This window comes from Giraffa tippelskirchi, chromosome X (assembly GCF_054371585.1).
Source record: "Giraffa tippelskirchi isolate mGirTip1 chromosome X, T2T-mGirTip1v1.2.pri, whole genome shotgun sequence".
NCBI lineage: Eukaryota > Metazoa > Chordata > Mammalia > Artiodactyla > Giraffidae > Giraffa > Giraffa tippelskirchi.
The window spans coordinates 96,306,990-96,333,946 of record NC_137289.1 but is presented as its reverse complement, the minus strand read 5'-3'; the positions used below and the strand labels follow the sequence as shown (position 1 = coordinate 96,333,946).

The window sequence follows — 26,957 nt, the reverse complement described above, 5'->3', positions numbered from 1 at the left end:
ATTTAATAAAAAATAATAGTTTAATAAATTAAATCTAATATTAGATCAAATTAAATAGAATTAGTAAAAATAAAGTAGAAATGTGTTTCCACGTGGATGCAATCAGCCAAATCCAGACTGTGGGAAACTCTATAGGACAAACAAGTCTTCTTCAACAAACAAACTGTAAGATAGATTTAAAATTCTAAAAAGACTCATCGACCAAATGCAATGTGTTGACCTTGTCTGGACCCTAAAACACTTACAAGGAAATTTGAACACTGACCAAATATTTGGTAATACTAAGGAATTACTGTTAATCTTCTGAGGGGAAACGATGCATTGTGGTTTTTGTTTTTTTTTGAGTGCTTAATTTTCTGAAATACAAACTGAAGTATTCATGGATGACATAATGTCTAAATCTTCTCCAAAATAATTTCATAGGGAAGGCGAGAGGAAGGGGTGGGTGGGGTATAGAGAAAGTAGGAATGGATGTGCTAAAATTTGTTGAAGCTGGGTGATAAGTATATGTAGGTTCCTAATACTAGTTTCCTTATTATTATTTTGGCTGCTCCTATGGCATGCAGAATCTTAATTTCCCTGACCAGGGATCAAACCCATGCTCTGTGCAGTGGAAGCATGGAGTCCTAACCACTGGACTGCCAGGGAATTCCTGGTTTCTTTAACTTTGATACATTTGAAAATCTTGGTAATAAAAAATTAACACACACACACACACTTACACCTCTAGAATCTCTCTCTCTCCCTGCCAGCACCAGCATCATTCACCCAGACCACTGCAGTAACCTCCTCTTCCTAAGGGTCCCCCAGCTTCTGCCCTCAACCCCACAGTCTATTTTCCTCAAAGCAGCCAGAGGGAACCTGCTAAACCCTAAGTCAGATCACAGCCCCACTCTGTTCCCCTGCCATTTAGAGTAAAAGCCAGAGTCCTCTCCACAGCCCATGAGGTCCCACACAATCTGTCCTCCCCAACCTCTCCCACCTCACCTCCTGCCGCTCCCCTGCACTCCTCGCTGCTCCTCATACATATTAGCCACAGCTCCAGTTGGGGACTTTCCACTAGCCTGAGATGTTCTTCCCTTAGTTATCCACATGCCTCACTATTTCACTTTCTTCAGCTCTTCACTCAAATCTCACTGACCACTAAGGCCTTCCCTGGCCACCCAATCTGAAGTTGCAAACATCTCCCCTCCTCTAAACCCCCCTCCCACACACACATCCACACACTCTCTCCTTATCCCTTTATTTTTTTTCCTTAGCAATCATCATCTAAAATACCATATTTTTAAAATTTGTTTTTTAATTGGTAAAATACCATATATTTTAACTACTACTTTGTTTTATTATGTCTCACACCACTAAAATGTACGGAGAAGACAATGGCAACCCACTCCAGTACTCTTGCCTGGAAAATCCCATGGACGGAGGAGCCTGGTGGGCTACAGTCCATGGGGTCGCTATGAGTCAGACATGACTGAAGCGACTTAGCAGCAGCAGCAGCCACTAAAATGTAAGTAAGCCCCATGAAGACGGTGTTTTGGGGCATTACTGTGTTACCAGTGTCCATAACAGTGCTTGGCACAGAGCAAGCACTCAATAAACATTTGCTAAATAAATGATATTTCTATAAGCCCAGGCAAATAACTGCATTCTACCCTTCTGCCACCAAGTTCTGACTTGGGGTCTCCCCCGACTCAGTGGACATGAGTTTGAGCAAACTCCGAGAGATAGTGAAGGACAGGGAAGCCCGGTATGCTGCAGTCCATGGGGTCGCAAAGAGTTGGACACGACTTAGCGACTAAACAGCAACAAACTCCTACCTAGGGTTGACCCAGAGCAAGTCAGCCCCCACCACCCAGCCTCTCATCGGGCCGTTCAGAGGCTGCCAGGTCTGCTTACCTGAAGTGTCATCTGGGGCCATGGACGGAGAGGTGTGGGGGCCACCAAAGGACCCACTGTCTCTTGGACATCAGGACGCTCTGCTGGAAAGAGGAGGACAGCGTTGGGGCCAGGCAAGTATATGAACTGGCCTGGTTTGATTAAGAAAATATATGCTTCTAGCCAGTTGTCAGATTTGCCTCTGAAGCTTTCTGTGGCAATCTAAGGCAGAGGGTGCCTCTTAATTTATGGAGAAAGAAGAGGAAGATAGAAATGGTAAATATAAGCTAAAACTCCCACAGCCTGCCAATTGCTTACCCACAGCAGGGGTATTATCGTCTGCACTCTTCATCTTCAGCTCTTCGTTAGGCCTGTGGGGCGGAGGAGAGAATGCATGGATCTGATGCCCTGAAAGGCCAGTTCTGCCACCTACCGGCACTTTCTGAGCCTCTCTGCTGGCCCACCCTCACCTGATAGCTGCAGTTTCTCTTCTGCTGCCTCTCTCTATCCTCTGGTCATAAAGTCTACACACTCACTGTAGAAAACTGACGAAATACAGGAACGTGTAAAGAAGCAGGAGAAAAGTCATGCATCAGCCAGAGGCAACCACCATTACTGTTCTGGAAAATTTCATTCCACACATTCTACGAATCATTTAGATTCTGCAGACATAATTTTGCAGCTGGTTTTGTCCATTTAACAGTAAGAAGCAGACTTATATACTTTTGTAACCATCTGAAATGGCTGCTTACTGCTCCTATCACATGGGCTGACCTTAATGTACACAGCCATTCCCTTCCTACTGGGCAGGTAGGTTCTTTCTTTCATCTTGCTCTCGCAAAGCAGACTTCAGCAGACATCATTGGACATAGCTTAATGAACATTTTGGATTATTTCTCTAGGGTATATTTCTGGCTGTGGAGGAAACCATCTTTTCCAAGAAATGGCAAGTGAGGACTGTGGGGCACAGGAAACAGCAACGGGAAGGAAGGAAGCAAATGGAAAACGGGAAGGTCAGAAGAAAAGGCAGTGATTTGAGGTCACAGAGGCCTAGGTCCCTCCGCCAGCCCTCCACCCATTGCCGTATCAGCCTGGCAGGATACTTAACCTTCCTGAACCTCACCCTCCTCATCTTAAAACGGAGCACAGAGAAGCCAGGATGTGTACACCAAGCACAGGGCAGTCGTGGGAAATGAGGACTTCAAGCCAGACACCAGGGCCTGGCACAGAGCAGGGGCTGAATAGATATTTGTTGTCTTTTCCTCCTTTGCCAGGCAAGTCTGACACCAAGGTCTGAGTGGCAGAAACTAAGTGTATTTCACCCAGTCCTTACCACATGTGAGGGCACGAGGATCATGCGGAAATCGTTGTTCTCATGAGTATCAGCTGTTTCCAATGAGGGAACCATTAACTAAAATCATGTGGAGCCCTGAGAAGAGCTGAGGCAATAGCTCAGATCTTTTTTCTTTCTAAGAAGTAACAGTATGATATTGACATTTCCGGAAGTGGTTGCAACTTTTTTGAAAACATATAATCGATTATCTTCACAATTACCTACAGAAACAGAATTATCACTAGCTGACCTGAATATAGTGCTTACTATGGTACTTCGTAGCATGGCTTCACATGTATTCACTTAATTCTCATGAGAACCCTATGAGATAATTTTATTCTTTTGAAGTAGGCAGTATTATTATCCTTATCTTACAGATGATGAAACAGAAGCCAAGTAAACAGCTCAGTCATGCAGTGAAGATAGAAACCTAGGCCTTTCAGCTCCTAAGTCTGTGCTCTCAACCAACAAACTGATGAGGGAAGCTGGGATCTTACCACAGCCCCATCTCCAATCCTTTCCAGAGTAGACAGGAAGCAGCAATAATGGACAAGATCCCTCCCTCCATCTTCATTCAAGCTTTGCTTTCGATTTGCCTTTTGCCCACACTGTCATTCCCAGTTTCCCTGCCTTTGTGGGACATGTGGCTAGGAGACCACCAGACACAGAAATGGCTGAAAGAACTGCTTTTTATTAGCACTCTTGGGGAGGAAGCTTGAACAATGCACATGGATCTAGAGTCTGGAAGATCCAGAAAGGACCATCTGTCCTTCTCCACAGACTGGGGCTCACATCTCCCAGAATCAGAGACTACAGGGCATGGAGTGGGTGACTTTTGGAGCTCAGCCATCATCTCCTGCACTTCATGGATGAGAAAGGGGGATCGGAGCAAACTGGCTTGGTCCTGCACCAGTCCCCTGATTAGGTTGAAAATCCAGGTCTTTGGATTTGTGGCCCAACACAATTTCTGCTGACTTCTTTTGCTAATGTAGTCCTTCATTAAAGAAAATGTCATCTTCCTAGGGTCTTCTCAAGAATCCTTAAGAAGACCCACAAAAAAACAGAGAGGCAACCCTCCTTCCAGGGCAGGACTAAGTCAGCCTTCCCCTGCCATCTGGCCCAGTGCATGTACACAACAATCAGACTTCTAAAAGCCACTCCAGAGCCCTGGGTGTATATGCAAGATAAGAGGGGGAACTCAGGATGCAGCAACCAGCAGGGAAAGAACTCCACGGTCCATTTGAAGGAAGAGAGAGAAAAACGAAGACAAAACAATCCTTCTGCCCCCAGAACATCTCTTCCGCAACTGGGGAGTGTTAGAAGAGGGGGAATATCCAAAAACTGGGTCAAGTAATTCAGCCAATCCCAAGATCCACGAAGTCAGAAGTACACAGGTCACTCTCCCTTCCTCTGACATCAGAGAAATGAAAGCAGAAGGCACAAACATCTATCATTCCCCTCCTCCACCGTGGACCCTTTTCACTGATACACCTAAGTCATCTGAAAACCTTCGTATCTATCCTTCAAAGCAATAACCTTCTTTTGCAGAAACTGTTCACAAATGCAGAAACTGAGGCTCAAGGAACTGTCTATACAAACTAACTACCAACTACACACCACTCTGATAACATCCAAAGAGGGTTCCATTTTGAAGACAGTTTGAAACTTTGGGCCTTAAAAAAAAAAACAACAAAAAAAAACACCAACTATCCTTGAACTGTCTTTCACAGTAAATATTTGGAGGCAGCTAGGATTTTAATCAAAAGGAGGATAGTAAAAGAAATGGGAGTACAAATGTATACTGACTCACTAATTGGTAACAGAGAAGAGGGGTTCTTAGAAAAATGGAGAGGGAGATTAAGAACAAAACTGTACCTCCAGTGTGCTAATTTTTGAGAAGGAAACCTGCCCTTTTGGCACCAACCCCACACATGCCACATGGTATCACCTTAAGGGTTATGAGCAGTCACAAGCTGGAGCACACAGATCAGGGGTCATTTTGGGCATGCATCTTCTGGGTGCTCTCCTGAGAACTAGTCGAGACAGTGTGGCCTAGAAGAGGACATGTCAGGCCTGCACGCCTATCTCCTGGGCATGAGAAGTCTTCCTGCCATCAGGAGACTCAATGGCCTCTGACCTGATGGCAGCTGAGACTGGGGGTGGGATTTCAGAAAGAGCTGCTGGGGGCCCCAGCCTAGGCCAGCCAAGACAGAACAAAAAAGTGCATCGTCACACAGTGAGTGAGCAAGTAATGATTGACAACCACCGTGGAGAAAAGCAAAGCAGACTTTTAGGGATGTCACATCACTGCCACCACCACCCAAGTCCTCCGAGAGCACCCCCAACACTCGTGTTTTCAAAGAACCTGGCCAGCCCAAAGTGGGTCATGCACTGAAACCAAAGGGAAACTCAGCAGACCCCAGCTCCCATGCAGTCAGCCCAAAGATAATGCTGACTCTCCAAGGGGACAGGTGGCTTTGGAAACTTGCCCGAGATACTTGGAATCCCAGTTACCCTGAGCCATCTGCTTTCTGAAAAGAATGGGGTTTGAAGGAGGCTGTGAAAGCCAAGTTATGTGGGGCACTGCTCTGCCTTCCCCAGCTGTGTGTGTCAGTTCTGGAACTTACGGACAACCAAGTAGGGTGGAGGGAGGAAGCTGAGCAGTTTAATGTGCTATGAGTTTCTAGCAAAGCAATGCCTCTATTCACTTCGCAGTGACCCACAGTAAGAGATACATTTTACATCATAACCCAGCACACCCTCATACATGTGTAAATATATAGACATATATCTGAAAACCAGTTGTTCTTTGAACAACACTTACCTTTACTACATGTTGTGATGCACTCATTATTTTCTATGCTGTTTTTTAATGTTTGTTGGAACCCAGTAAACTGATCTCACATCTCAATAAAGGGTCATGACATGTAGTTTTGAATAATCCCAGCTTTGCCACCTACCAGCTGTGTGACCTAGAGCAAGTTACTTAACCGCTCTGTGCCTCAGTTTCCTCATTGTGAAGAGGGTATAATAGTAATACCTACCTCAGAGAGCTGTTTGGCAGATTGAGGAAATATTTGGAAATTGCCTTTAAAGTGCTTAACCAACAGTACTCCCCTCCAAATTCCCACTGAAAGAAACTGAGGCTCTGAAGAGGAAGGAAACTTGCCCAGCTGGTAAGACCCATCACCCAGCCTGGCACAGCAGTTGAGAACTGGGGTGCCAGAGCAGGAGCTCCCAGCTCAGATCCCGGCTGTACCATTTTCATAAAATGGGGCCTCAGGCCCATGTCCTCGACCATGATGCCCTACTAGTTTTGCATGGAATAAAAGAGGATCACTTTCCCACTAAAATCCTCACTCTCCAGACAACTAATATGACCCCTGGCCCGTCCTGTTTCAACTTTGATTGTTCTGATGTCCCAACTGCTAACTCGGATAGCAAGTCAGGTCCCCATTCATTCGCCTACAGGTAACACCTAAAAATCATGGAGGCCTTACTGTGCATCAGCCCAGGGACAGACCCTGGAGACAAACTGGTGAGCAAATCCGACTAGGAGGCTTACAATTCAGTGTGCAGGAAGATATCAAAAAAAGATACTCACACTCATTCTTTCAACAAACATTTATTGAGCACCTGTTAAGTGCCAGGCACCGTGACAGGCCCTGTGGGAATACAGCAGTGAATAAAAGCAGACCATGTCCCTACCCCTCACGGAGCTTACAGTCTAGCAGGGCAGAAAGGGTCATCCAATAATTCCCTAATGAACGTCTAACTACAAACTGAGGCCAGGGCCTTCAGAAAAGGAAAGAATACCCTAGAACAAGGGGCCTTGGCCCAGACTACATGGTCAGAGAGAGTTTAGGATGCTTAGAAGAAAAATGAGCAATGGAGGGGCTGGGGAGTGAGGAGTTGCTCAGGACTCTATGGAAGAGGTGATGGAGTCAATCTTGAATGAGGAGAGTTTGAGGCATCTTTGGGACATCAGCCAAGTAGAGGTACTGAGTTAATACATATGAGGCTGAAGAAAAGAGCAGAGAGAAAGAGAAGGGCCAGAGAGTTCAGAGGAAACGCAGCAGAGGGTGGTCCCAAGGCAAGGAAAGAAAGTATTTTAAATAGGAGTGCTCAACCACTTCAAGAAGAACACAAAAATATCCCCATGGAATCTGGTAGATGCAGGGGCAGAAGTGAGTGGAGAGGTGTAGGTATCTCTTCAGAGAGGGGTCAACAGTGAAGGAGAGAAGGGTGATTGGGTGCTAGCCAGGAGCAGCATGGACAGAAGTGAGGTCAAATGACATATACTTAAGACAGTAGACGCTGGCATGTATAAAGGCCTAAAGAGAGGCTCAGCCAAGGAGGGCAGTGAAAAGCTGCCAGAAGAGAAAGTGTAACTGATTATGTCAGGTTCTGAAGCAAGTTGCAGAAAAACAGAACCCAGAGTGTAAGTAGGGGACTGGCCTAAGGGAGGAAAAACAAAGGTGGGAAATCAGTTTGCAGGCTTGGGGGCTACAAGTCGTAGGGAGTTCAATTCTTATGGTTTCTACTTGTTTTTTTGAAGCAGGAAGTCTGAAGGTAAAGAACATTCAAAAGAGTCACTTTAGGGACAATACAAGAGTGGATCAGAATACAGTAGGACTGCCAGGCAGGGTGGAAAATGATCCTGGATCTGTGGAAATGCCCATCTGCTCTGCTATATGACAGTCTCTATCAGGGCTTGCCTGCTTGGCTGATCAGTGCTATAAAAAGACCTGGGCCTGAGGTCACTGGGACGGACAGGCTTCCAGGAGGGGAACTGAAGAATCAAACTGAGGAGCTGCAAGGGGCACAGGACCAACATTCTTGGTGAGGGAAACAGGGACAAAGGCTCTGAGGCAGAAAAGGGCAAAGCACCTTGGAAAGACCCCAGTGACAGAAGCTCAGAAGGCAAAGGATGGCGTGAGGTGAAACAAGTAGACCTGGGGGCCCGACTCGGGGAGAAGGCAGGAGGCGCTCAAAGGACACGCTGAGGCCTTCCTGGTCTTTATTTTTAAGAGGAATAGGACACTTCCCAAGGGTGTAAGCCAAGGCAGACCTGGAAGACTCTCCTCCCCACGTCAGCCCTGGGATTCTGGACTCTGGGAGCCTGTTTGCTCATCCAGAAAAGGATCAAAACAGTCTTTCTCAAAGAGAACGTTGAAAGGATTAGATAAGACTGTGCACGCAAACACTCCGCGGGGTCTCTGCCAGGTCTTGTACAACAAGCCCTCCATCCCTGTCCCTACCACCCAGTTCCACCACCAACCCTTTGACAACTTAACACCAGTCTGCAGTTTTTGCCCTATTTGAACCTAGCACTGTGCCCAGCACATGGCAGGCCTTCAGTAAATGCTTGTTGATAGGTCATCTCTAAGCCTGAGGGTTATCAAAAGCCTAGTGAAGCAACTTGAGGAATGCAGCCATTTCAGTTTCTGAGCTGTATCCCAAGGGCTAGCACATACTTCTCCCATGCCCCAACATGATGTGGCTGTGCTGGTGCACAATGAGCCTGTAGCCAACATTTTCTGAACGGGAAGCCTTCTATGACAGGGCTCCTGCAGAAGGCTAGCCCCTAAGATCCTCTACCAGCTCCTAAGAGGGCTGGGTCACAGGGAGTGGCTGTTCTTCAACAGCGCTCCGTGTCACCGGCAGCACCCAGGTTTTAAAACAATAATAAGTTGAAATGTACTCGCCAAGAAAGCCACCGACCTACAAAGAAAATCTTATCGCTGATCATCGCTGATCTTGCAATGAGCACCAACCTCCCCTTTGCAAGAGCTGAGATCAAGATAAAGAAGCTATCAAAAGCCATCTGCCCACTTAAAATAATATCACAAGTCATGTTAGGAACCACAGACCTGGGGCCAGATACCAAAACAATTGTCTGAACGGGCCGCTTCAATTTCTCCTTAAAACCACCCATGTATTTTAAAAGAAAAACACCCTCTCCACCCACCGTGGCCCTGCAAGCTTTTGATTTCTCTGTTCCCTTCCTTTCACACTCTAAAATGACCAAACTCTGCTACCCAAACTGTCGCGTCTTAGACATGGCTCCCACGACAGCTGCCTGGGATGACGACTTGGGAAAAGTGACAGAAATGAAGGTGATTCTGGGGCACTGGAACAACTCAATTATTTTGATCTAGGTGATGGTTTCACAAAAGCGTACATATGTAAAAATCTATTGAGCTTTACACTTAAGATCAATAAAGAAAAAAAAGATAAAAGGAAAGCAAGACATGCTGGAAACATAGAAACACCAGGAGCAAAATGTAGAATTTGCCCTGAATCCTATCAGGCCTTCAAGAGGAACAGTAGTTTTTTAAAAAGTCCCTACCTCTCCTCCCTGGTCCTGTCACTCACTAGCTGAGTCTACTTGAACAAGCTGGCTCACTTCTCTGAGTTACCTCAGTTTTCCTCTCTATTAAATGGGCATAATCATAGCATCTACAGCATACAGCATGCACAGCAAGACTCAAGAGAGAACAAACTCGAAGCTCTCACAGAGATCAGTAAATGCTGGCCACTGTCAATCTTTCGAAGCTGTCACTATGCTTCAGTTACCTTGCCCATGCTTGCTGCATCCAATCCAAGCACCAAAGTGACTGTCACTTTCCTTTAGCAGACGGGAAAACTGAGGCTCACAGATGAAGAAACTGATGCAAGGCTAAACAGCTGATGACGGGCAGAGCAGAGATGGGGAGCGGGATCCAAGAAACTGTGATTCCCTATGTATTAATATTGACACCTATATGGCCCCACTATAAGGCAGGCTCAGTTCCAAATGCTCTTACTCATCTCCTGTGAAGTAGGTGCAATAATTATCTGTTTTACAGATGAGAGTACTGAGGCACAGTCCAGTGAAATGAGTTGCCCAAGGTCACAAGGCTAATAGACAGGACCGGGATTTGAACTCAGGCACTGATGTCAGAATCCACACTCTTACCGCTGTAAGGACAGCCTTGCTGCCTGCCCTGTTCAGGTTACTGTGGGGCTCACTGGTTGGTAAGTGGGTACTTGTCTGCTTGCTCACTTACCCAGGCACATCTGCGCACCAGCCCCGAGCTAGACCTTTCGAACCACTCACAGCCTAAGACCTTGCCAGAATCACAGACATCTTGCTGCAGCCAGAGGCTTCTGATCAAGCATATACAAGATCCAAAAAGCATTTTCCCATTCCAATTTCCAGTCCTCCCAAGAGCGGGGAAATGTATGCATTTCCCACAAGTGCACAGAGAATCTACTTATCCCAGGTTAGACTTAGGTGGTTCCCCTCAAAATCAGGCCTAGCTGCTACTCTTGAAGAACTCGTGACTTGATAAAGAAAACCCAGAAGAATCTTGTATCAAGCCACAGAAATCAATCTTATATCTTATAACCCCTTCTGGGGTTAGCGGGTTCATTCTCCCAGGACCTGAATGGTCTGTCACAGGTGGTACAGCAAAAAAACAAATATCAAGAGCTTCCAGTCCAGGCCCATCTCTTCTGCCTCTGCCAGAGGCACTGCCGGCCTGTGAAAGCAGGGGCTCGGTCCCTCAACTCCACAGGAGATATCAGACTATATTAGAGCAAAGCAGCAAAGAGTGCACAGGCTTCAAGGTCAGACATGGCTGAACTGGAAAAGCCAGGCGCCATCACTTCCTCAACCAGTTTCTCCCTCTGGAACCCTGGCCTCCTGCTCCATCAAATGGGGATCAGATTCCCCGCCTCCCACTGGCAACGCCCTTGGCTCACACTACCGTATCACTGCAGTTCTCTTCACTCCAGCACATTATCCTTCATTCACACCAGGTTCATTCCCACCTCAGGACCTTTTCACTTGCTGTTCTTTCTCCCTAGAACACCCTTGCTCCCATCATATGTGCATAGCTATTCCTCTTTATCATTCAGGGCTCAGTTTAAACAGCACCTCCTCATAAAGTCCTCCCTGTTCCCTTTTCCACAATCCCCCCGTATCTGTACATAACTCTTTATCAGCATCCAGGATTCACTCCCTCAAAGGCCCTCCCCAAACATCCTGCCTAAAGCAGCTATTCCCTCCCAAACTATCCCCTTATTCTATTTTACTTTTCTCTCAGCAGTTAATCTTATCCTATGTATCTTATATACCTGTGGGTTTTCTCAAACCATGCTTATAAAAGCTTGTATGAAACTTGAGGGCAGGGAAGATGTCTGTCTTGTTCAGGGCTTTACAGTGGACCTCAATAAATCAATGAAACCCCAGTAATTAAAATACAGCCTAGCACATGTTTGGTCTCCATTACTCTTTGACTAACTGACTGAACGTGCCCTCCTCCCTGTCCTGGAGAGCAGGCCTGAAGGTTGTTGGAATGCTTGTCCTCCATCCTAAACACAGCCCTGCGCTGGCGGAGGTGGCGCTGGCAGACATTACCTGCGCCTCATCGGCTTCATGCAGCTCTTCAGCTGCCTGGCCTCAGCCTCCACGGGGCCCTGGCACTCGGGCTGTGGCTCCAGCTGCTGCTGCTGGAGCAGCCCTTCGGCATCAGTGGGTATGGGAGCGGGTGCAATCCGGAGCAGAACTGTGTAGTTGCGGCCGTGGTTGTTGGCCCAGAAAGTGCCCTCGGGGGTCTCATAGCGCACCACGAAGTCCAGGCGCGCCCCATCGCCCGCGCCCTCAGCAAAGGGCAGCTGGAAGGCAAAGCGGTCGGTGCGGCCACCGTCGTCGGGCGAGGAGGCGGACACCTGGCCAGGGCCCAGGCCAAGGCCCAGATCCAAGATGGGATCTCCTGCTCCTGGTCCTCCCGCTCCTGCCCACGGCGGGCTGCGTGGGACGTAGCGTGCTGGGTGGTCGCAGAAGGAAGCCCAGCCGTCGTGTGAGGCCCGCACGTGCACCACCTTCTCGAAAGAGCGGTTCAGCACGCGGACCAACCCTCGCAGCACTGGCGGGCGCCCCCCAGGCACCCACACCCCGGCACCCCCGGGGACCGCTCCGGGAGGCGGCAGCAGCGCCTCCAGCTCCACCATGACGCGCCCCAAGCGCTCCAGACGACCCGGCGCGGGCGGCAGCGAAAATGTGGGCACCAAGTAAAACCCCCCGCCAGCGGGAACGGGGCAGAGCGGTGAGGGCTCGGGGAAAGCCTCCTCTTCCTCCTCCCCTTCATCCCCATCCTCGCCATCGTCGTCCTCAGCCCCGCCGCCGTCGCCATCTTGCCCGGCCGCCGCCGCCATCTTGCCCGCCCCGGGCCCGCCCCACGGCCGGTAGCGGCGCAGCTGCGCCAGCGGCAGCCCCAGGGCCTCGTCGGCGAACAGCACCCTCCGCGGGGCCACCGCTGCCTCTACTGAGGTACGGGGCTCGCCCGAAGCCAGCGAGGGGGGCGCGGGATGCCGCAGCGGGGGCTCCACAGGGGCCGTGCGCGCCATATTGGCGGCGGCGGCGGCACCGACGGCACCGGCGGCGGGACCGGCAGGGAAGGGCCTGAAGGGGCGGGCAGCCAATAGGAAGGCCAGCGCGGGGTGGGGGTTACGACTCACGGGGGACGTAGGCGGTGAGACGAAGACAGGTATACCAGAGAGCCAATGAGGAGCCGCGCATGCGTGACGTAGGCGATGAAGCGCGTGCAGGGGAAGCACACAACCAATGGGGATGCCCGAGAGTGGGCGGTGTAGGAGGCGGGATGATCGAGGAATCAATGGAGAGGCCTGAATGCGTGGGAGGTGCGGGCTCAGGATGAAGAGAGCAGACGTAGGATAGCTAGTGGGGAAGTGTGAGCTGGGGTGGCGGGGGAAATGGAACGGCTACAGGCGACGGAGGCAGCAGGGAGCGAACAGAAAGGCCAGAAAAGTAGGAGATCCGTGGGTTGCGTAGGTAGTGGGACGGAAGAGAGAGACAGCGAGGAGCCAATGGGGAGCCGCGCGCTGGTGATGTAAGGAAGGATGACGAGAATAGCTGCAGTGAGCCAATGGAGAGTCTTGTAAGTGTGCACTACGCCTTCAAGGGGCGGTGCCAGGGCAGAAGTAACCAATAAGGAGGCTAAAAAAGATGACCAGGAGGTGGTGTCAGCAGCCTCAGAAGGAGGGGAGGGGAAGAGCCAATGGAGTGGGCGATGAAGGAGCAAGGAAGAGCTGCCGTGTAGCCAATGGGGGAGCCAGAGTGAAAGCAGTTGAGACCGCAAAGGGCAGTGCTAGATCAGGATGAACCAATGCCGAAGCCAGAAAGTGTAGAAGGACCCGGAGGCGGGACTGCAAAGAGCAGAACCAACTGGGATGTTTTTAGGTGTTGCGAAGGAGATGAACAGCCAGTAAGGAGGCCAGAGAAGAGAACAGTGCATAAGCCGCCTGAGCTGTTGAGTGATCAGGCCACTGATCTGTAGAATGTAGGCAGCCCTTAGGAACAGTACGCCTCTGATGGATGAATTTACCTCTTCTTAATCCTCTGTGACTCCCTGTTGCCCCAGGAGTGTGAATGCCCAGAGCCCCTGAAGACCTAGATTGCATCCTCGCGTGAAACCTAAAAAGGCAAAACGGACCTCTCCTGTCGCAGTTACTGGGCCTGCCCGACCCAGCTCCGAGCCTTTTCTTGAGCGGTACCACTAGCCAAGAATGCCCCTGATTATCATCTTCAGTGTTCTCCAGACTTGGCATTATTCTTGAGTGAATGGCCAAATGAGAGTCAGAGCTTTGTGGGGAAGATTAGCTTTTTCTAACTCCAGCTCAGAAACACGAGTGATGACTGTACGCTTCCAGGAGTTGGTTGGCCATGTTGGCAGACTAATGTAATCACAAATCAGAGGCCTGTCTTTCTTGCCTGACTCAAATTCCACACCCCACAGTGGCCTCACCTCCCGTCTTTCTATCCCGGGTCTCTACTCCTACTGTTCCCTTCTCCAAGAGTACTGCTCCTTCTTGATCGTCTAATGAACTCCTCTCACTCCCCTTCCACTCTTACTTTGAGACCCTGCCTCCTATGGGAATTGTAGCTTGTGTCCACTGAACATGACCATTCATACATTCTCCCTCCATCCTGGGAGGATTTTCCGAACACCCACTGTATGGAAAGTTGTGACTCACAACATCCCTAGGAGAATGGCAGTTCTCCCTGCGGGCTCCCCTCCTCAGGTCTGTATCCAGGATAGAGTCATGGGCCAGGAACCAATATGTTTAGTTCCAAATAACAGGGAAACCCACGCAAAATAATATGGGCTTAAACAAGATAGAACTTTTTTTTTTTTTCACCTAAAAGTTCAAGATGTTAAGTAGTGCAGGAACTCCTTCATCTGTGTCCTGGTCTGGCCTAAGACTCTCATCCTTCAACAAATCCTGTCAGCTCTCCATTTTCTATATTTCCCAAATATGCCCTCTCCCACCCCCTCCACTGCCAGCACCATCATCAGTCACGTGGATTACTGCAGTAGCTTTCCTCTCACTGATGCCTCTGCTTCCACCCTCACTCCTACAGTCCATTCTACACTTGGCAGTCAAAGGGATCCTGTTAAATCCTATGACAGTTCACATCTCTCCCCTGCTCACAACCCTCCCATGGCCTCCTACTCACTCAGTAAAAGCCAAAGTCCTTACCATGGGGTATAAGGTCCTGTATGGTTCAATGCCCCTCCCCGCAGTCCCCTCTCTTACCTCACCTCCTACCCCTCTTTCTCTCACTTGCACCACTCTAACCACACAGACCTTCTTGGTATATTTTGAGCAGATCAGGCACACTCCCACATCAGGATCTTAGCACTGGCTATTTCCTCTGGAATTGCTCAGATATAATCTACATGACTCCCCCCTCACCTCCTTCAAATCTTTGTCAAAGGCCCACTTCTCTGTGGAGAAGAGAACGTCTTCTTGCCAACCTCTCTATTTAATCCTGTCCCCTCTCCCACAGAAGCCTCCCCTGCGAGAGGATGTAGTCCAGTGCAGAGGTGGTGACTCCGGCCTCTGCCCACTTGACCCCTTGGTCCTCGCTGTGCACGAGTCCTGGCCCCAAACAGCAGCAGCATCACCCCCTCACTCAGCCTTCTCCCTCCTTTTCTGGTGCTCCTCTCACGGAGTAAGAGGATGGGTAGGGGCCCTGTGGGGAGGATGCAACACACACCTTGGACTCCAAAAGGGGAAAAAGAGCCCCCTCTCTCGGGAGGGAACAGGTCCTGGGGCAGGGAATGGGGCCTCAGCTTCTAGAACTGACCTGGTTTATAGTTATATAGTCAGACCCCCCAAGTCCACAAGGAGCAAGGGGATATCCGTAAAGTCAGACTCCTTCCTGACAAGCACGTTCCTCACCCCATCTCTTGCTCTTAACCACATGCCACATCTTTTAAGCTCCTGCTGTATGCAGGATCCCTGAAGGCCTCCAGCCTGAGACCTTACCCCACTTGGTGCCTCCCCTGGCTGCTCAGCACACATGGGCTATCTTTGGTTCTCAGACATGTCCTACCACCTCAAAGGCCTCAACCAGTGAAATTGTTTTGAACTAATGGTAGGGAGAGTTGGGGTTTTTTTTTTTTCTTTATTGTTGTTGTTGGCTGGTTTTTTTTTTAGGTCTTTTTTCTCTATTCACTTTTTTTTTCTTGTCTTCACAAAGCCAGGCAATCAGGCCCCTCTGCGCTTTTCCAGAAAGGTAAGTCTGAGTGGAGGAAAGAGGCTCTCCTTCTTTTGACAATTTGGGAGGTGATGGGGCAAAAAAGAAGTGAAAGGGTGGGTCTTGGACAGGAGGTTTATACCATGTGAATAAGCTCTTCCCAATTTTTGTTCCCCAGGCCTGAAGCCAGTCTTCCAGACAGGTTGGAGTAAACGTTGGATGGCAGAACCCTAGGCTCTGCATAGTACTGGAATGCCAAGGGCAGCGAGTCTCAGCCATGGCTTATCTGGAGAAGATCCTGGGGGCTGCTCACCCCTGTTGACCATTGATTGGAGGGAATGCTCACTGAGGTGAGGAAATGCAGCCACCAAGTCTTGGACAACCTGAAACCTTCAAGCCCCCAGAAGAATCTCCAAATCTCAGAACCTCCCTTTCATTGAAGCCTAGAATTTCAAACGTGAGACCATTGTGCTCAAGGAAACCTGGGGGTTTCAAACTCCACCACCAATGGGACACAGAACACCTATTCACCAACTCTGTGATCCCAGGCACATTGCCGGACTACCTCGTGTCTCCATTTTCCCGATATGTATAACGGCCGTGATGACAGATGGATCTCCAAGGGCTGTGGTGAGGATTGAACATGATCAGTTGTGAGAAGTGTTCAGTGCTGTGCCTGGCACATGGAAAATCTGAGATAACTGTCAGCTATGGGGATGATGGTGGATATTTGGAATCCTAAATCCTTAGAAACTGGGATTTGTCAGAGTAGAAAATTACAAAGGCTGAAGGCCTCAGAAGCATCAGGACATGATATATCTGACCATGAGAAGTTTGGGGTCCCAACGGGCCTCTCCAGGATTTGCAAGGATGGATATATTAATACTGGGGCCTGGTTGGGACCTTCCTGGTAGGGTAGCCTCTGGGTGAGAGCTGTCAGGCTCTAAGATATAATGAAACAAGACTTTTCTCCCTTTCCTCATTCAGTGATGTTCAGTGGATTCTGGGAGCCAGTGATTCCCAGACTCTTGGATTCTGTGAATTGTGAGGGGGTAGGGAGGGACTCCCTGCATTTTTTCTCTGTGAATTAATTTCCATGCCCCTCACCCTCAGTGAGAAGATGGGTTGCAAGAATGTCCAGAGCTCCCCATCCTTGGGCAGTAAGAGCGTGATGGCCATGTCAATTCCACTTAAAGGTAAACAGGCCTGGACCAGAGCAAGGCCTCTGGAAATGCAACCCTATTCCATTTCTTTCCCTGGCATTTCCCATCCACACATAGCCTGTAGTTCATCTTTCCCTTTCCCCGGACATCCTCACATATCCCTTCACTCATGGAGTGACATCTCTACTTGCCTGAGAAGCCCCTGTGATTTATTTGAGTTCTTTTCCCTTTTTTTCTAACTCTACACAATTGTTTTAAAAACTGTGGTTTCTCATGAGCCTTGTTATCTCATTGATACCTCTCACCTCAGTAGTGAGGGGAAGAAATCATATTTTCAGATGACTCGTAAAGGGCAAAGAAAAAACCCAAAATTTCAAAATTTCCGTTTAAGTCTCATAATCAAGAAGAGAAGAAACACAGCAAGCGAGTGAGAGAGAGAGAGAAAAAAAAAACTATGAGAACCCCCCCCACCCTGTGATTATCAGCGTACACACTCATCGAAAAAAAATTGGATTATTAGAAGAGAGAGGTCTGTGGCTTCCACACCGTGGTTTTTCTTCTCGGTATAAAAGCAAAGTTGTTTTTGATATGTGACAGTTTCCCACAAGCCAAGCTGATCCTTTTCTGTCAGTCCAGTTCACCAAGGTGAGTGTCCCCACTCTCCCCCACCAGATGTGGGTACAGCGGAAGAGACGACAGTGAGGTAGGCATTGAGGGGATTGGGGGCCCTTGGGGACTGTCAAGATGCACACAGCTCCTGTGGTCCTTGTCAGGTAAGGTATTATTTACAGTAATAATAGTAATAACAAACGCCAGAAGACTGATAGATCAAGCACTTAATCAGCGCTGAGGCCAGAGGCAAAGATAAATAAATGGATCAATGTGTGGATGGGTAAGATATTTTAAATATATCAACTGCCAGTCTTTACGAATTGCAGAGCTTTGAACAACTTGAAATACTATCCAGGTAAAACTGGAAATTTCAACTACGTCTGCGGCATCTCTTCAGCTCTTCTCTCTTGATACCTCCCATCCCTCTCTGTCTCGTTCTTTTCATGTTTCTCTGCCCCACTCTTTTTCTGTCTTTCCCTGGAATGCACAATCTCCATCTCTCTGTCTCTCTCTGGCTCTGACCATCTCCCCTGTTGCTGTCTCCTCCATCTTGACCACACTCCATCTGCCTCCTTTCCTCCGTCTCTCCCACCGCCTTTCCTATTCACTCTTCTTGCCTTCTCCCTGCCTGCCTCCCCATACCCCAACATCTAGCACAGAACTTTATACAGTTGGCGGTTAATAACAGTGTGTTAAGTAACGTTAAGAAGGACATTTACGTTTTACAAGAATGAGCTTCAATTCTGTTTGCCCTGATCAAAAGGGGATTGTGGGCTGTTGGGTTGGGCTGAGCCCTTAACATGAACTTGTACTTGCACCGCATGATGAGAGCCTCCTGGGGGGCACTTCACATCATTGTCAACCATGGTTTAGCTGCGGGGTCATACCCTTAGGACCTGGGGTGTGTGTGTGTGTGTGTGTGGCTAGGATCCATGTCCAGTAACAGAGCAGATCATTCAGGGTCAGTGTGACCTCGTCTCTGCAGGCTTAGCAAGTGTTCGCTGAGTGTTAACCGTTGGTATTTTTTTTAACCAAATTAGAATCATGCTATCTGGCTATCTATTGATTTTGTTTCTGCTTTATTCAATGAATAGGAGCATTTTTGTAGGTCACTGAAAAATGTTTCAACATAAAATGATCTTTTATAACTGTCCAGACTATCCTCACATTGGTGTGAACCACAGCTGGTTTAACCAAGTGCTGATTTTTGGACATTTGGGTTGTTTCTAGTTTTTTCCCATAATCATCCCTGATTAATTCCTCTGGTTCCTGCAAGTCGAGTGGCTAGGGTAAAGGGTTTGTGCATTTTTAAGGTTTCTGACCCTTTCTACAAATTATTCTCCCAAAAGGTTGTCCTGTTTTATGTTCCCTCTACTTGAGCTAACCATGGGTGGGTATTATCATTTTTTAGTCCTTTCTCAACATAACAGGTAAGAAAAATATTACCATGTTGTTGAAATTTGCACCTTTTGATAATTTATACTGTTTGTTGACCATTCGTGCTCCACCCCCCCACTTGTCTGGTCATGTCCTTAGTCCTAATAGGGTGTTCATTATTTTAATTTATTGATGTGTCACAGCTCTTTATATAAAAGGATATTAACTTTCCCTCAGCCATACATATACAGCAAATATTTTCTCTCAATTCATCATTTGCTGAAGTTGTTTTTCTATTTCTGCTGTTTTGTGATGCTTATGATGTTTTTATATTGTCAACGAGGTTAGTCTTTTCTTCTGTGGTTACTGTCTCTGGTTTTATGCTTAGAAAGTCCTTTCCCACTTGAAAATGAGATAAATGTTCACCTGTGTTGGCTTCTATTCTCTTTTATGGCTTCATTTTTTCCATTTACTTTAGAGGTTAAGAGTGTGGGTATTGGAGCCAGACTGTCTGGGACAAACCCAACCTCAGCCCAAGCAATCTGTGTGATTTTTAGCCAGGCATCTAACCTCTCTATACCTCCATTTCCTCATAGGTACTGTGATGGTTATAATAGTACCAAACTCAAAGGGTGGTTGCAAGGATTAAATCTCTCAACCTTCTTAAATGCTTAGCATAGGGCCTGACATACAATAAACCCAAGCCCAAGATCAATGTAAGATATTATTATTTATCCCTTTAATGGATCTCGAATTTATTTTAGGGTATATGATGAGGGTGACATTTCACACTGGGCATGGAGGGGTTGGTGGGAAAATGGACTGGTCATTAACTTTATTGTCCCCTTAATTATCCCAGAAACATTTGTTAAACAGTCTCTTTCAATGTCTTCTGGTGTGAAATGCCAGATGCCACATTCATCACAAACTCCATTCCCTGTTGATGTTGGTCTGTATTTGAGCTTTTCCCCTTCTGTTCCTCAGTGTCTCTTCTGGTGCCAGGGACACAGCATTTTGTGATTGTTGCTCTTCGCTACAATGTAGCACCCACTGAAAGCCCTGGCGCCTTGCCCTTTGTTATTCCTTTGTTACTGTGGAATAACAAAGGATCAGTTCCTCCAGCCAGAGACCAACAACTGTTCTTGCTTGGAACATCTCTTTCTCTGTCTCTCTCCCTTTCCCTCTCTCTCTTTCTCTGTCTCTTTCTGTCTCTCTTGTCTGTCTCTTTGTCTCTCGCCATCTCCCTGTGTTGTTTCTGTCTCTCTTGTTCTCTCTCTCTGACTTTCTGTTCCTGTGGGTTCCTTGCTCGTCCTCACTGTCTCTCATTCTCTCTCATTATCTCTCTCATTCTCTTTGTTCCACTCTCCAAGTGTCTCTTTCTGTCCCACCCATGTCTCTCCCATCTCTCTCTGTAGCTCTTGTCCTCTGAGTCTCTCGATTTGCCTATGCCTGTTTCTCTGTCTCTCTGTATCCATGTCTCCAGCCATTCCCCTGGATAGAAGGGCAGTTATCAAATCAAAGGCCTGCAGACACCTAGCCGCTCACTCAGACACAGCGCACAAGTCCCCTGGCCCTCATCCACTCCACACCCCTCCCCTTCCCAGCATACAGAGGGGGAAGATTGAGGCCAGGAGATGGGCAGGAGGGTCCATGAAGCCCTCACAGGGACACAGTGGCAGAGTTGAGACCCGAGCTCAGATCCCGAGACTCTCAGAGGAGCCCTGGCTCTGTCTCTCTCCCCAACCATGGGCCTCAGACTACTCCTCGGCACCCATCACAGGCACAGGGGGACCCTGGGCTGCCTCCCATCTGCTGCCGTTCCCTCTTCAGCCCTCTCACAAGTTGGACCCTCAGGGTCACAGTGTGGGGCCAGCCTCACAAGAGCTAGGCTGGGTGGGGTCCCAGAGCCCCATGAGTCAGGAAGCCTCATGGCCAGAGGGTGGTGATACTAGAGGGATATCAGTTGGTCTGTTTGTTAGTCTGGCTGTGGACAGGGCTCAGCCATGTCCCCAGAGTTGGCACTGGTCCCTGGGACCCTCTATCCCAGGGCCCCTCCAGAGAGCCTGATGGTGCACTCTCTACTGGCAAAGACCAGGGTCTTGCCTGCTCCCACCATGAGGTCCTAGCCAAAGGTGTGCTGGCCTCAACGTCCCCTTCCTTCCCTCCCTGTCTCTGGCAGAGTGGCTGTGAGTCTGGGAGCTTTGTCCCAGAATGGACAGGAAGACAGACCCTTCACGGGTCCATCTACTGATCATTGACATTTCATTAAGCATTTAGTATGCATTAACTTTGGAAGATGGGTACTATTATTGTCTTCAATTTACATATGAGCCTGAGGAGAGTTACAGCTGCTTAGTGTCAGAGCCCAGTTCCAGGCTGGGGGAAGCAGAGAGGATGATTCTGACCTTCCTGCTTTCCCAGAACTTAGGAGGGAGGCTGAGGGGAGGCTTGCTGTAATTCTAGGCCTGATAGGCAGGAGGCACTGTGAACTTCAGGAAGTTCCAGTGAATTTGGGCACCAGGGACATCGGCCTTCACATAACTGAGAAGTTGGGCCCATGGACCCCACAGAGTCTGTGGGTTTGAGATTCTGGGATCCTTTGAATCTAAGAAATAATGTTCTATGATTCTAAGGTTCTGGCATAGTACCATTTGAAGACTCCAAGGGCCCCAGTCTCTGTGGGGTCTGCATGGCGCTCCCCAAGCGTCAAACCTTGGGCCTCTCCATGGCCCAAGAAGGGCCAGGTCTACAGGGCCCAGGGCTCGTCATGGTGGCCAGATGGACGTCACTCACCACATCCGCCAGCACCCACATCACCCCCACCTGGGCCAAACCGGCTGCAGGACGGGATGGCCAATTCTCGGAATGAAACCCGTGGGGTGGGGTACCTGCCCCCTTCTTTTCCTCCTTGGTACTGATGAAGCCCAGTGCATCCGGCCGCCATGACGTCAATGGCAGAAATATCTGGGGAAGTCGGGGGCTGTGACAGCAGGGCTCAGATGCAGACCCCGATACGAAAATACAATCTGTGTCCCAGAAACATCCTCCATGTGGCTTCTGAGAAATAGTCAGAAAGGGACGCCCCAACAGACAGTGCAGGAAGCCGGCTGCCCAGTCTGGCCCTCCAGGTACCCCACCACCAGACAGACCATATCCATGGCCCCTTTCTGAGAATGTATCTATGCTGCCCTGACTCAGGTGGTTCCAGATGTGTCTGGGGAAGTGGTTTCTTATATGCTCTGGCCAAGGGTCCAGGCAACTGGAGAACCAACCACAAGCTAGCCTTGTGGACCAGGCCAGAGCACTGGGAAACATTCATGCATCCACCAAAATCGGTATTGGTTTGCTCAGGTCTTCTGTGACAAAGTACCACAGACGAGGTGGCTTACACAATAGAAATGGTTTGTCGCACAGTTCTGGATGCCAAAGTCCGAGATCAAGGTGTCGGCAGGGTTGGTTCCTCATAGGGGTATGAGAATCTGTTCATGCGTTTCTCATACCTTTGCATGGTTTGCTGGCAGCCTGATGTCCCTTGGCTTGCTCAAGCCTCACTGTGATCTCTGCCTGCCTTCATCCACTCATCCATTCACTCACGTCTTCAGGGTCTTCGACACTCTCTGTGGCCCTTGTTCTGAGCCTCCATAGACCCAGGCTCTTAATTCTAAGGCAGTAATGTCCTAAGCCCCTGAAAGACTAGGGGTTTAAATACCTGGATTATTACACCTACTTCCTTCAGCCCCATAGCTCTGACACCCCCTGTGAGCTGACAGCAAAGGAAAAAAGGAGCTACTGCCCCCTCAAAACCCTCCCTTCTACTCCCCAGGTCTGCTCTCGGCAGCTTTGTGCCCATCCAGTGTTGTGGGGTGAGATTGGGACATGAATACACATGCACACACACACACACACTTTCTGGAGAAAGAAGTAGAGTTCTCAAGTCACCATGGGGCTGTGGGACACTGTACCTGGTAAGCCACTTCCATAGCATGGAAGTTGGACTTGGCAGTCCCTTCCAGTTCTGGCTTCCTCTCAGACTGGGATTAAATGAATCTGAGAAACCAAGGCCCTGCCCATCAGAGAGTGTAGGTTCTGGAGCTATTTGGGAGGACTTTCTGGACAGGGCTGGCATACAGGAAGAGAAGCAAGCATTCTGGGTAGGTTGAATAGCATGAGCAATGGCTGGGAGGCAGGCCTGCAAAGCAGAGATTGGGGTAAACTCTGGTGGGAGCCAAGTCAAGGAGCTCGTACCAGCCCTGGCTCAAGAGAATCTGTATTTCCTCCTCTCTGGTACCTGCTCTGCCAGCTCCATGCAGGGTGGGAACATGGAGATGATCTCAGAGAAGCCCGTCTAAGCTCCAGACTTCTTCACTGAGCTCCTACCCAGCCTTGCCACTTGCACATCTAATGCCAGACTTTCCATGTCCCTCCACACCTGGATCATGACCCCCGACCCTGCTCCCCCATGTCTCCCCCATCTCAGGTCATGTCAGCTCTGTCCTTCCAGCTGCCCAGCTAACACCCATAAGTCACCATGACCCTCCCTCTGTCACCTCCCACATCTAAGCTCCCACATCCATCCAGTTCTCCTGACTCCACCTTCAAAACATAACTCAGAAGCCACCCACTTCTCACCATCTCCACTGCCATCAGCCTGGTCTGGACTGTTTCTTGCCTGGACTATCATAGTAGCCTCCTCACTATTCCCCCTACTTCTCCCTTACTTCCCTAGAGCATCCCCCTCCTCTTACAGCAGCCAGAGGGATCTTTTGAGTCCATGCTCTCCTCTTACTCCCAGATATGCCCAAGTCACTGGGGTAACAATGCTCCCAGGAGAAAATCAGAACCCAGTCCTAGCAGGGTCAGCAAAGGTTGTGTGGCCTGTACCCAGTTCCAGAAGGACAGGAGGGCAGAGGCTTGAATTCCACCACTCAACCAGCCTGAATTCCCCAGCAGGGTTGTGCCTGTGTGTGTGGGGAGGCTGTGCACTCGTCTATGTATGTCTGCATGGGGGGTGTGCTTGGAGACATAGTAGGCACACCTGTGTTCCTGACACCAAGTATGTGCGTGCACATGCGCACACATGTGACCAGAGCTGGGGTCCCTTTGGGACAGTCCCCAGCCAATGCCTGCTCTGACCAGAGGGGGTGTCCACATGGTTCGAACAGTTGAGTATTTCGTACACGCACAGCCCAGCACACATGTAACTCCTTCCTCTTGTGTCCCTGCAGCCTGCCCTTGGACAAGGACCCAATGCCCAACCCCAGGCCAGCCAAGCCCTTGGCCCCTTCCTTGGTACTCAGCCCATCCCCAGGAGCCTCACCTAGCTGGAGGGCTGCACCCAAGGCTTCAGACCAGCTGGGCACCAAGAGCCTGGGGACAACTTTCCAAGGCCGGGATCTCCGAAGCGGGGCCCACACCTCCTCTTCCTCCTTGAACCCCATGCCACCATCGCAGCTGCAGGTAAGGCCTAGGGTCCAGGATGGGGCAGGCAGGGTGGGGCACCTGGGCCTACAGGTGCCGACCTTTACTGTGGCACTGGGCGGGGGGGCCCAGCCGGGGCACAGGAAGTGGTTTTCTGGGTCCCAGGCAAGTCTGTGACTTATGCAGATGTCATGGGGCCAAGAAAGTCCCCACAGAGCAGGTCTCAGAGATTCGAGGCTCTCGCCGACCTCCCAACCCATATCTCAGGAGAGGAGACCCCATCGTCGTCCCACAGGCATAGCCATGTGTCTCTCCACCCCCGTGTGACAAAGGGCTGGGGGCCCACGGAGGTGAGGTGACAGGATGGAAGCCAGCTCCACAACTTACTAGCTGGCTTGACCTTGAAACAGTCACCTAGTCTCCCTGAGCCTCAGTTTCCACATATGTAAAATGGGGATGGTCATAGTACCTAGGAGGCAGGGTTGCAGTGAGGAGTGTAGGGATTAGACATGTAGAACGAGCATAAGGATAGCATGTCACCCACCTGCCTTCCCCCAGATGCCCACAGTACCCCTCGTCATGGTGGCACCCTCTGGAGCTCGGCTGGGTCCCTCTCCCCACTTGCAGGCGCTCCTCCAGGACAGGCCACACTTCGTGCACCAGGTACCAGCTCAGCATGGGTAGGGAGGGTGGAGCAGGTGGGAGAACTGGGGAGGGGACCAGACTGAACCACAGCCCTCATGTGCCCCCAGCTCTCAACGGTGGACGCCCATGCCCGGACGCCTGTGCTGCAGGTGCGCCCACTGGACAGCCCAGCTATGATCAGCCTCCCGCCACCCACTGCTGCTACGGGGCTCTTCTCTCTCAAGGCCCGGCCCGGCCTGCCACCTGGTAACACTGCACCCCGCAGCTCCACAGTACCCCAGAGCCCCCAATCCTTGAACTAAAGCAGTGTGGGCTGCCAAATCACGGCCCTTGGGGGGCCAGAGGGGTCAGGTCTTATCATCTTGGAAACTCCAACCTCTCAAAAATGTCAGAATCTTAAAGACGCAGAATGTCAAAATCCCAGAACCACAGATCTTTTGCAAAGTTAGTCGAAATGTCAGCACAGTCTTTGAGCTGCTCTACAGAAGCTTGGGAGGTTAGGGACCACAGAGCCCCCTGGGAGTCTGGGCCTGCTAAACTCAGGGTGGGTCGGAAGCTCAAAACGAGAGGCTCGGTTGGGGCCAAGCTTCAGAGCCTGGCACCCAGAGGTGCCCTGTCCCCCCTGCAGGGATCAACGTGGCCAGCCTGGAGTGGGTGTCCAGGGAGCCGGCACTGCTCTGCACCTTCCCAAGCCCCGGCATGCCTAGGAAAGACAGGTCAGTGCGCAGGGCTGGGAAGGCTCCCTGCCCTGCCACCCCGCCCCTGACACTCTTTGTCCCCTCAGCACCCTTTCGACTGTGCCCCAGGGCTCCTACTCACTGCTGGCAAATGGTGTCTGCAAGTGGCCCGGATGTGAGAAGGTCTTCAAGGAGCCAGAGGACTTCCTCAAGTGAGTGAGCCGGGCAGTTTGTAGGAGGAGGTTTGGGGGTGCAGGTTTCAGCTCAGGCCTCATCCAGATAGGGAGTATGATAAAAGAGGCAAAAGCTGAGACTGTGGGTTCAGAGCCTGACTCCATCACTCATGGGCTCTGATCTTGGGTGAGTTACTTAGTTTCTCTGAGCCTCAGTTTCCTCATCTGTATAATGGGGCATCACAATAGAGGTGTGTGCAATGATTGCCTCCATTTTACAGACAAAGAAATTGAGGCCAGAGAGGTTACATGTCTTGATCAAGATCACCAGCTTCTGAGCGACAGCCAGGCTCCAGAATCCACACTCCTAACTGCTTTGCCCTGCTACCCTGTCATGCCAACACACCGCCCTGATTTTATTTATCCCCAAAGTCCCAGATCCTCACAGTGGCTGGTGCTGCCTCCTCTCAGCCCCATCACACACACACACACACACACTCTGTTACACACAGTTTCTCACACACACACACACACACACACACTCTGTTACACACACACAGTTTCACACACACACACACACACTCTGTTTCTCTCTCACTCTCTGTCTCACACCCACCCCCTTCTCCGACCATACCCAACTATCAGTGGCAACTCAGTGCATCCTGTCTTCATGACCAGGCCTTCGCACAGGCTGTCCTCTCCATCTGGAATGCCTTTCCCACTCTCACTTACCCATCCATCATCATCTCCAGCACCCTGGCCATACAGCAGATGCCAAGTGGCATGCGTTGAAGGAATGACAGGTGTGAGAGGGAGACTGAGGTCAACAGAGGGAAGGGAAGCCGAGACTCTGAAGAGACCTTCCTCCCAGAGTCTGAGCCCTTTCCCCTCAGAATGTTGAGCCAGAAGGCTGGGCCCGCCATGGTCACCTGCGTGGACTCTTCCCCCTACCCAGGCACTGCCAGGCAGACCATCTCCTGGATGAGAAGGGCAGGGCGCAGTGTCTGTTCCAGAGGGAGGTGGTGCAATCTCTGGAGCAACAGGTGATGTGGGGCGGGGCGGTAAATGGTCAGTCCACCCCATGCCAGGAGCCAAGCTCACCCAGGAAGGGGGCTGGGCTGAAGGAAG

At 49.9% G+C, this 26,957-nt stretch overlaps 2 protein-coding genes across 25 annotated transcripts in view; one reads left to right on the top strand and one right to left on the bottom strand.

The window, feature by feature from the left end:
* The window catches only part of PPP1R3F (protein phosphatase 1 regulatory subunit 3F), a 15,399-nt gene extending 2,771 nt beyond the window's left edge, over positions 1 to 12,628 (bottom strand). Inside the window, exons 1-3 of one of the 2 annotated variants that reach the window (XM_081564876.1) lie at positions 11,619 to 12,628; positions 2,197 to 2,249; positions 1,900 to 1,982 (exon numbers count right to left, since the gene is read on the bottom strand). In XM_081564876.1, coding sequence (XP_081421002.1) covers positions 1,900 to 1,982; positions 2,197 to 2,249; positions 11,619 to 12,607 — 1,125 coding nt within the window. In that variant the 5' untranslated portion in view covers positions 12,608 to 12,628. The remainder of the gene's footprint in view (positions 1 to 1,899; positions 1,983 to 2,196; positions 2,250 to 11,618) is intronic. The other variant, XM_081564877.1, reaches the window with a different exon arrangement.
* The window catches only part of FOXP3 (forkhead box P3), a 19,395-nt gene continuing 4,392 nt past the window's right edge, over positions 11,955 to 26,957 (top strand). For 2 of the 23 annotated variants that reach the window (XM_081564898.1, XM_081564881.1), the window contains exons 1-7: positions 17,443 to 17,572; positions 24,142 to 24,373; positions 24,893 to 24,997; positions 25,087 to 25,225; positions 25,608 to 25,695; positions 25,764 to 25,868; positions 26,785 to 26,872. In XM_081564898.1, coding sequence (XP_081421024.1) covers positions 24,164 to 24,373; positions 24,893 to 24,997; positions 25,087 to 25,225; positions 25,608 to 25,695; positions 25,764 to 25,868; positions 26,785 to 26,872 — 735 coding nt within the window. In that variant the 5' untranslated portion in view covers positions 17,443 to 17,572; positions 24,142 to 24,163. Of the gene's footprint in view, positions 12,261 to 12,440; positions 12,531 to 12,858; positions 13,159 to 13,641; positions 14,303 to 15,493; positions 15,663 to 15,767; positions 15,804 to 15,942; positions 16,395 to 17,442; positions 17,820 to 24,141; positions 24,374 to 24,892; positions 24,998 to 25,086; positions 25,226 to 25,607; positions 25,696 to 25,763; positions 25,869 to 26,784; positions 26,873 to 26,957 lie in introns of those variants that run through there. The other 21 variants (XM_081564895.1, XM_081564886.1, XM_081564887.1 and 18 more) reach the window with 21 other exon arrangements.